The sequence below is a fragment of the Podarcis cretensis genome (genome assembly GCF_951804945.1).
Source record: "Podarcis cretensis genome assembly, chromosome: 11".
NCBI classification, from domain to species: domain Eukaryota; kingdom Metazoa; phylum Chordata; class Lepidosauria; order Squamata; family Lacertidae; genus Podarcis; species Podarcis cretensis.
In genome coordinates, this window is record NC_137180.1 from 46,980,131 (window position 1) to 46,990,493 (window position 10,363).

General features: G+C 46.1%; 1 protein-coding gene across 1 annotated transcript in view; it reads left to right on the forward strand.

The window, feature by feature from the left end:
• The window catches only part of LOC307226203 (complement component C6-like), a 36,413-nt gene extending 26,493 nt beyond the window's left edge, over positions 1–9,920 (forward strand). The window contains exons 14-18 of the mRNA XM_079994768.1: positions 2,684–2,816; positions 3,106–3,297; positions 4,446–4,536; positions 5,701–5,942; positions 7,550–9,920. Of these exons, the coding sequence (XP_079850894.1) occupies positions 2,684–2,816; positions 3,106–3,297; positions 4,446–4,536; positions 5,701–5,942; positions 7,550–7,725 (834 nt within the window). The 3' untranslated portion in view covers positions 7,726–9,920. The remainder of the gene's footprint in view (positions 1–2,683; positions 2,817–3,105; positions 3,298–4,445; positions 4,537–5,700; positions 5,943–7,549) is intronic.
• Positions 9,921–10,363: the final 443 nt, after the last annotated feature.

The following is a 10,363-nucleotide window of genomic DNA, read 5'->3' on the forward strand; positions in this document are numbered from 1 at the left end:
CACTCAATATGCCAGCAAGTTTGGAAAACTCAGCAGTGGCCAGAAGATTGGAGAAGATCAGTCTACATCCCAATCCCAAAGAAGGGCAGTGCCAAAGAATGCTCCAACTATCGCACAATTGCACTAATTTCTCACGCTAGCAAGGTTATGCTTAAAATTCTACAAGGAAGGCTCAAGCAGTATGTGGACCGAGAACTCCCAGAAGTGCAAGCTGGATTTAGAAGAGGCAGAGGAACCAGAGACCAAATTGCAAACATGCGCTGGATTATGGAGAAAGCTAGAGAGTTCCAGAAAGACATTTACTTCTGCTTCATTGACTATGCAAAAGCCTTTGACTGTGTCGACCATGGCAAACTATGGCAAGTTCTTAAAGAAATGGGAGTGCCTGATCACCTCATCTGTCTCCTGAGAAATCTCTATGTGGGACAAGAAGCTACAGTTAGAACTGGATATGGAACAACTGACTGGTTCAAAATTGGGAAAGGAGTACGACAAGGCTGCATTTTGTCTCCCTGCTTATTTAACTTATATGCAGAATTCATCATGCGAAAGGCTGGGCTGGATGAATCCCTAGCCGGAATTAAGATTGCCGGAAGAAATATCAACAACCTCAGATATGCAGATGACACAACCTTGATGGCAGAAAGTGAGGAGGAATTAAAGAACCTTTTATTGAGGGTGAAAGAGGAGAGTGCAAAATATGGTCTGAAGCTCAACATCAAAAAAACGAAGATCATGGCTACTGGTCCCATCACCTCCTGGCAAATAGAAGGGGAAGAAATGGAGGCAGTGAGAGATTTTACTTTCTTGGGCTCCATGATCACTGCAGATGGTGACAGCAGCCACGAAATTAAAAGACGCCTGCTTCTTGGGAGAAGGGCAATGACAGGCCTAGACAGCATCTTGAGAAGTAGAGACATCACCTTGCCAACAAAGGTCCGTATAGTTAAAGCTATGGTTTTCCCAGTAGTGATGTATGGAAGTGAGAGCTGGACCATAAAGAAGGCTGATCGCCGAAGAATTGATGCTTTTGAATTATGGTGCTGGAGGAGACTCTTGAGAGTCCCATGGACTGCAAGAAGATCAAACCTCTCCATTCTGAAGGAAATCAGCCCTGAGTGCTCACTGGAAGGACAGATTGTGAAGCTGAGGCTCCAGTACTTTGGCCACCTCATGAGAAGAGAAGACTCCCTGGAGAAGACCCTGATGTTGGGAAAGATGGAGGGCACAAGGAGAAGGGGGCGACAGAGGACGAGATGGTTGGATAGTGTTTTCGAGGTTACCAGCATGAGTCTGACCAAGCTGCGGGGGGCAGTGGAGGACAGGAGTGCCTGGCGTTCTCTGGTCCATGGGGTCACGAAGAGTCGGACACGACTAAACGACTAAACAACAACAAGAAGAGGGTTAGACAAATTCATGGAGGATGAGGCTATCAATGGCTGCTAACCATGCTGTCTACCTCCAAGGTCAAAGGTATTGTGCTTCTGTGAACTAGTTGCTGGAAACCTCAGGAGGAGAGTGTGCTCTTGTGCTCTGGTTCTGCTTGTGAGCTTCCTGAGGGTATCTAGTTGGCCACTGTGAGAACAGGATGCTGGACAAGATGAGCTTCTGACCTCATCCAGCAAGACTCTTCATTACATCATTGCAACTGTCATTCTGCCTTTAAGATAGAATCAAAGAATTGTAGAGTTGGAAGGGAAGCAGAGGATCATCTAGGTGTCAGGAGTCCAAGTTCTCAGCTTGATAACACAGTAAGCATAGCTAATGAAAAAGGAGGATTTACTGCAAAAACAAACAGATCGCTCTGGATGGCTCTAACAAAGCCTCCGGCACCATTACTCAAGATGACCCTTCTGAAGACTGCTTCCGGTGTGACCAGAAGCAACTGAACTTTATCTTCTTATGTCTTTTGTTTTGCTTCCTGTCTTGCAGCCCTCCCATTTGCTGAGTCCTTGGACTTAGTGTGTCAGCCCCCACCTCTTCCCCATTCTCTGAGAGGCTGTCTCTTAAATCTTTCCCGCCTGTTTGTGCTTCCGGCAAGCTTTGACAGCGTTCTAGTCTGATCTCCTTTACTGTCTTATCAGCTTCCACGTCAAGGTCAGTAGGAGCTGGAGTATGCAGCTGCTGGCTCTCCTCTGTCTGACTAACATCAAAGCAGCCTCTCTGTTCCTGGCTGTTTTCTGCAGTTAGCTGCAAACTTTTGCTTGGAGCTGGCTCATTCCTGACACTAGGTCACCCCCCCCCCCCGCCATGCAGGATTATGCAGCTGCCCCATCAACCTTGGTATCAGCACCACACTATAACCAACTGGGCTATCCAGGAGGAGATAAAACATTAGTTTTTTTGAGATTAGATTATCAGACTAGGATTTGGGAGATCCTTCTGGGAATTCCCACTCAGGCATGGAGCCCATTGGAACCATTGGCTTACTTTCAGCCTCACCTACTTTACAGGGTTGTTGAACAGATAAAGGAACAGTGGAGAACTTTTTGGATACACTAGCTTCCCTGGGAGTACTTGTGTAGAAGGATGGGATGGCATTTGCCCAAATAAATAGAAGGGCTAGTGATATCCTTAAGAAAGGTTCTGTGGAAGAGCTTTCGTGTTGCCAATCCAAGTTGTGATTCCAAAACTTTTTAAAACTTGTTCAGCGAGTAAAACCAATTCTCCCTGTTGATTTCAGAATGAAAAGAACTATTATGCTATTGGCGAACATGCTGAAGTTGTCTGTTTGAGTGGATACAACCTTGTGGGGTATCAGTTCTTTCTCTGCCTACCAGATCAAACGTGGGCACAGAGGCCTGTCGACTGCCAGCGTAAGAGCCAGAAAAATCCTTGCCATAAAGAACGATTCCCCCCTCCTCCCATTGTGTGACCTTTTGTGGGTTCTCCCAACCCCAGCAGAGCCAATTTATGGGGAGGAGGAGAAGGGGGAAAGCCCCATTGTGTTAGTGGGACTTATTGCTCTTGCTTCTGCTAGTGCAACTGTTTAGTTGAATCTGGAGCAAAGGGATAACTAAACATATGAGTGGATCTTTAACTGCATGTTTAACCTGCAGGCTTTTTATCACAAGATGCTTATTTTATTATTTTATTTTGCTACAGCATCCTCTTGTCTCAGACCATCAGCATCTCCTAGTGTATCCATTTCTCCATTTAAAAGTGACTACAGCATTGGAGAAACCATCCAACTTAGCTGCCCTGCAACCTACATCCTAAGTGGCCACAGACAATACACTTGTGGGAAAGGGCCATCCTGGAAGCCTCCTGTTTGGAGCCTGCTCACCTGTGAGAAAGGTAAAGGGAAGCAAGTTGATTCTATGTGGTTCAGTGGCTAGCAATCTGCCAAACCAGGACTGGGGAGATGCAGGTTCAAATTCACATGTAGCTATGAAGCTCACTGGTTGATCTTGGGTCAGTCATTGCTTCTCAGTCTTTGCAGGGTTGTTGTAAAGATAAAAGAGCACAACTACATATGTCATGTCATGTTGTGTGGATGCCTTATTATCGTCTTCCAAAACAACTACTCTATTCTGAACTTAAAAATGGTAAGTGTAATGCTGGTGGTCAACAAAAGAGACTCAAAGACTCTTTCAAGGCAAATCTAAAAAACAAAGTAGTATAAACACTGACAACTGGAAAACAATGGCCTGTGAGCCCTCCACTTGGAGAACAGCCTTTACCAAAGGTGTCATGGACTTTGAAGATGCTCAAACTCAGGACGAAAGGGAGAAACACACTAAGGAAAACCCTCACCATGATCAACTCCCACCCAGAAGCCTATCTCCCCACTTGGAAGGACATGTGGATCCAGACTTGGCCTCCACAGTCACTTATGGGCTCACTGTTAAAACTATATTTATGGAAGACAATCTTACTTGGTTACGAGTGATCGAAGAAGAAGAAGAAGAATGGTGCCTTGAGCTCTCTAGGAGCAGGGAGGAATAAAAATGCAGCAAATAAATAAATGGACACCCACCAAAACCAATTTTTATGCACCTCTCTGATATAGTATGTCCTCCTTTCCATTCCTGCCTTGTGACTTTAGGCTTCATTGCTGCTGTGCTCTCTTGCTTCTAATATATCAGTTCTCCGTATGCGTCTTTTCAAAGTCTTCTTCTCTCATTTCATACCACATTCAAACTTAATCCTTTCAAGTCTCTACGTCTGTCAATGCTCAGTGCAGGCGAAGGACTGCAGCTCCGTGACAGAGCATCTGCCTTGCCTGCACAAGGTCCCAGGTTCAATCCTTGGCATGTCCAGGGAGACACCTCTGCCTGAAACCCTGGAGAGCTGTTGCCAGTCAGTGCAGACAGTATTGAGCTAGACAGACCAAAGGTCTGACTCAGCATAAAATAGCTTCATATGTTATGTTATCTGCAATAGGATTTGTGTTTCCGAGCCCCATGAAAATCATGATTTGCTGGTTGTTGTTTTCCCCCCAGATGGTCACTCTCAAGCTCAAGGCAGTTGCAGGCCAGGCCAAAAGCAGGCTGGATCCCAGTGTGTGTGCCTGTCGCCAACAGAGGACTGTGGGTAAGGAAAGCTTCATCCCCTCCCCACCCACATGTAAGATGTTGAAATATGTATAGCTCTAAACTTCTTTAGCTGGAGTGGGAAGTTTCATTGAGATTTCAAGGCTTGTGGGATTCCCTATACATATGTAAATAAAGAAACAGACAATGGCTATTAAGCAGCATGACAGAGGTGTTGATGCAAACACATATTTCTTTTGTTCCACTGCCATCCTTGGTCAAATAAGTTTTTGAAACACTACCCTGCTGCCCCCCACCCAAAAAAAAAACCCACGACAAAACCTGTTTGGCAGGAGATTACTGTACTCACAGCAAGCAACAAAGCTTCTCATGTACCTCTTTTCAACACTCTGAAGAACAAACAAAGCATCATCTGCCTCCATGTCAGATTTATGTTGGTCTCATAAAGCTGTCTGATAAGCCCAGGGACATTCTAGACTTTAGATTCATTGTCTCCTTGAATCACTCCAATGTGCTGAGCAGGCTTCAGGTTATTTACAATCAGCTGTTCTACAGTCCCCCTTTACAGATGATGGAACCTAGGCTGCCCTTCCTTTCATCCATCCATCCATCCATCCATCCATCACAGACTGGTTCATTCGGGCAAACAGGGCACTGCCCCACTAACCTCAACTTGCCCTCTTTTTTTGCAACCAATTCAGAAGGCGGCACTAGCTGTCAGGTTCCTCCTTTTTGTTGTGTAGTGGGAGGAATATGGGGACAAAACTAGAATTAGCTTCTCCTTTCACTCCTCCTAAGGTAAAGGTAAAGGGACCCCTGACCATTAGGTCCAGTGGCCGACTCTGGGGTTGCGGTGCTCATCTCGCTTTACTGGCCGAGGGAGCCGGCGTACAACTTCCAGGTCATGTGGCCAGCATGACTAAGCTGCTTCTGGCGAACCAGAGCAGCACACGGAAACGCCGTTTACCTTCCCGCCAGAGCGGTACCTATTTATCTACTTGCACTTTGACGTGCTTTCGAACTGCTAGGTTGGCAGGAGCAGGGACCGAGCAACGGGAGCTCACCCCGTCACGGGGATTCGAACCACCGACCTTCTGATCGGCAAGTCCTAGGCTCTGTGGTTTAATCCACAGCACCACCCGCCTCCCACTCCCGTTCACTCCTCCTCCTGTCCACTAAATTCTTTCTCTTTGTGTTTTCACAGCCACTACTCTGAAGATGTTTGTGTCCTGGATGCAGCTTCTGAGCAAACCCTTACAAAGCCCAGCTGTCGGTATTTAGCAAAAAAATGCCTTGCAGAGGATTCGCTCCATTTCCTGCATGCTGGCCCTTGCCTCAGTGACACTGACTTGTGGTGGGCCAAGGAAAGGGCCAAAATGTCCGCAAACAGCATAAAGAAAGAACCTTGTGGCTACGACACATGCTATGATTGGGAGAGCTGCCTGGGTAAGCACGACTCCTCGGTCCTGCAGTGGCTCTGGGCTAATGCTCAGCACTGTGACCGCACTTGCAGCAACTACAGTTGCATCTTTAGTCAATTAATTTGATTGACTGATTAAAACAGAGGCGAGAACCTCTTTGGCTCCATTGGCCAAACCTGGTTTTAGCAGGAGTTTCCATGGCATGGAATTCAGCCAAACTGAGCAGCTCTGGCATAGCTCAGCTGGTAGATTATGAGGCTCTTAATCTCATGGGTTTGAGCTGGGCAAAAGTTTGGACTCCTTTGGGCAGGGGCTGGACTCAATGACCCTCATGGTCCCTTCCAGCTCTACAATTCTGTGATTCTATGATTTAACCCCCTGCACATCAGCTAATGAGTGAGGGGTTAAATTCTGCTCATTTGGCTGCCCAGGAACAGAGGTGTATACAGCCAACCCACCCTCACGGCTGTGAGATGATGTCACTAGTGATGTCAGTTGATGGGTCGGTGGGTGTGGAGAAATGGTTCCATGGGCTAATGTGGACTGGCCCACAGACTTGGAGGTTCCCTACCCCTGGGTTATAGGTTGCTGTACCAACTAAGCTGCAGCAAGTGCCCAACACGACCAACTGCCAACTTCAGCCATGGCCAATAGAGGAAAAGAACATTATCTGTCTTGGAAATCCCAGGGTGGTCCCAGTAGAGCTGTGATCCCCTTCCAGCTCCCAACACACAGTCAAAAGTTCCATCTTGTACAAACAGCAGCAGCTGGGAATGGAAAGTACTGTTTGTTTTATGAAAACGATCTGGTATATTTCTGAATGCGTGCCTGTGCTAAGAAGTGAAATCCCCGTGGGATTGTTTGATCAAGAATTATTGTGCAACGAGGGAGAAACAACCATGGCTTTTCCCGTAAGGTTACGAAATGTTTCTTGGCTGGCCTGTTGCACCGACCGGTTCAGCCAAGAAAGGGAAGGACAATGGCTGTGTGGAGAGAGGTCAGAATGAGGCTGGCGTGTGAAAGAGAATCGACTCTTTTCTTTGAAGTATAATAAGCTAACACAAGTTAGTACATTGTTTCTCAGTGGGTGAGCTGAGCACATCTCCAGAAGACCAGGAAAAGAAGACACCTTTTTAATTTTTGACCTGGCAGCTCCTAATGTCAGTAGTTGTGAACTTCCTGGGGAACCGTCGTAGCTCAGTGGTAGAGCATCTGCTTTGCATGCAGAAGGTGCCATGTTCAATCCCAAGCACCTCAAAGTTGGGCTGGAAGAGACTCCAGCCAGACGCTGTATTTCTGTCTTCCTTCTATAATATTTCCAGCCTTTAACATGCCAGTGTGGTGCAGTGGTTAAGAGTGGTGGACTCGTAATCTGGTGAACTGGGTTCGATTCCCCGCTCCTCCACATGCAGCTGCTGGGTGACCTTGGGCCAGTCACACTTCTCTGAAGTCTCTCAGCCTCACTCACCTCACAGAGTGTTTGTTGTGGGGGAGGAAGAAGGGAAAGGAGAATGTTAGCCACTTTGAGACGCCTTCGGGTAGTGATAAAGCGGGATATCAAAGCCAAACTCTTCCTCTTTTTCTTCTCTGGGTACCATTTGAGTGAAACAAAAACCTATTTCTCTCTTGCAGAGACGCACAATACCTGCTTCTGCCTGATCCCCAGCCAGTGCCCACCAAGTGAGGAGCACCTCTTCTGCCTCAACGTTCGGCACAGAAGGATGACAGCCAACCTCTGCACACTGGGGGCCATGAAATGCTCCAAAATGAACTTTGAAGTAGCACATGAAGGACGCTGCTTGGACTAAGAGCCTTCGGGGGTCACTGCTGGGTTCGCAGCTTCCGTGGCTGCATTTGTTCTGGGCCTCTACATGCAGCTTGGATTTCAAAGACGGAGCTTTCTGATTCAGGGCTATTTCTTCTCACAGCCCAAAATGCTCATGGGGGTTCAAGGCCACGCCAATCCTGCTTTCCATTAGCTGACTTTCTCTGGCCGTGCGTAGAGTGTCCTTCCTTTGAAGGAAGTCAGCTTCTCTACTTACAAGATGCACACAGTCCTAGTGTGGAGTGCCTTTCCTCTCACAAGAAGCCGCTTTATGAAAATCCCATGACAGTGCCTCTCGACATGATTAGAATGCTAAAATATAGAAAATAAAGATAAAAATATTGAATAGTAAGAATTCAGTAAAATTAGGGACGGCAGGCAATGTCAACCTGAGGCATTTTGCTGTCAGAAGTGGTTCACAACTGATGCCTCCCTACTACAGTTTTATAAACTGTTACTTCACTCTTCAGACACTAGGTTTTGCCTTCTTGTCTTCTATCCCCTTCTTAGTGCCCCCGGGAGGATGCTGCTTCAACTGCTGCATGTCAGGGCCGGCCCTACCAGTTGACAAAGGTATCCCTCTATGAGTCTAGAAACAGCTGACATGAGCTGGCAATCTATTCAAGGGGACAGGACTCTCAGGCTCAGGGCGAAATGTGACCCTCCGGGCCTTTCTGTCTCTCCTCAGGCCGCCCCACTCATTGGCTCTGCCTTGCACCTCCTTTGAGTGTTTTTGCCTCACTGGAAGATCAGTGGTCGGGTTGAGCACATATTCTGCATTCTGAATGTCCAGGTTTGACACTCATCATCTCCAATGGAATGAATCTCAGGACTTAGGCTTGGGAAAGGTCTTGGAGAGACACCACCTACTGAAGTGAGCAAGACTGGGCTAGACAGCCCAATAGCACGACTTGGTCTAAGGCAGCTCCACAAATTTACAAGGTCGCCGCTGGCTTTCCCTCAGCTGCTTCCTTGTTCCTCACATGCAGGGCTGGATTTAGGTTTGGTGAGGCCCTAAGCTACTGAAGGTAATGGGGCCCTTTATATGTCCAGCTGTCCTTTGCCAACAACAAATTGTCGCTGTTTTTTGTGTTGATTATATGCTATATGGTAATTTATGGATATAATAGCCATTTGCACATAACAAAATAGGAGCCTACACAAAATAAAACACTGTTGCTGTATGTAGGTTTTATTTTATTTGTTTTTATCTTATATTTTGAAAATGTACATCCAGTTGTTTTTTCTTTAATTTTTGGGGGGCCCTAAGCTATAGCTTGTTTAGCTTATACATAAATCCAGCACTGCTCAGATGCGAGGAATGTTGTATTTGTTTTCCTGCTTATAATGCCACTACTTCTGTCCTATGTTCTAATATTCATTTCACACAACAGAACCTGTTGCATGCTGTGGCTTTTTGACCAGCATGTCACACTAAAGTTCACTCACACCAGTGGGCGTGGTGTGGCCCAACAATGGAAGCCTTTGGACAATGCCTCTACTCCCCTGCCCTTTCCACACATGCCTGCTTCTCTCTTCACTCACGAAAAGGACAGGAAAGAACAGCATGCCAGTATATACCACCCCCAATTCCATCATATTTACTCCTTTAATTTTCTAGGCTAATGAGGTTGCAAACAGATTATTTCCAGAACCAGTAAACTAGAAAATAAGCACTAAACTTCCATTAGATTCTCAGAAGTGACTCTTACATTGTGCGAAAGATCAAATGCAATGTGGAAATTGACAGGGAATGTGGGGAAATGGAATGAGCTGCCATGTGAATGCAGCCTTAGATGTAAATTTGACTTCAGAAGCCAACCAAGAGTGTAGGAGGCCACACTCCAGATATGTCTAGATGATGCAAGCTTTCTCCAGTTTCAGAGAACTTCCCTGGGAAGTCCAGAGCTTCGGAAAGTGGCAGTTTTAGGGCTATTATGTAATTCTGGTTTCACACAATCCCCACTGGTGCATATTGTGATGGTTAGAATCCTGTCTAATGTAGGTGGCTTGGGGGCCATTTTGTAGTACAAGATGTATTTACCTGTTGCCTCGCCATTCTGTGTTCAGCATTGATTGACCATAACCTCGAGTCCACTTGACATACATTTGGGGAATAAAGTTTCTGTTCTGTTAAAACTTAACTAATACAAATAAACGTCTCATCAGAAAGGCCAACCCAGTTTCTAGTTTCGATAGCCAGCTAAAAGAAAAGATAATAATTCAATACTAATTGTGAGTAGACCGGGGGACTGAATCTGCAAATCTGCTCTTTCTCTTTGGCATATTGTGGCTTCCTATACATGGTTTTTGGCCAAGCGGGGTAAGTCTCTTTCTTTGACAGATGCTTGATTCATTGGTATATTGGGCTTTATGTGCATTAATTCAGGGAAATATGCAAATCTACGAATTGCCATGTTGGGTCACATGAAGATGATTGAGATCAGCAACCTCTTTTATAAACAAAGGACATCCAAATGCCTCTAGAACTGCTCCACAGTGTACATTTAAAGCACATTCAATGCTCTTGACTTCCCCCAAAGAATCGCGGGAGTTGTAGTTTCGTCCTCACAGAGTTCCCAGCACCCTTGACAAACTACACTTCCCAGGATTCTTTGGGG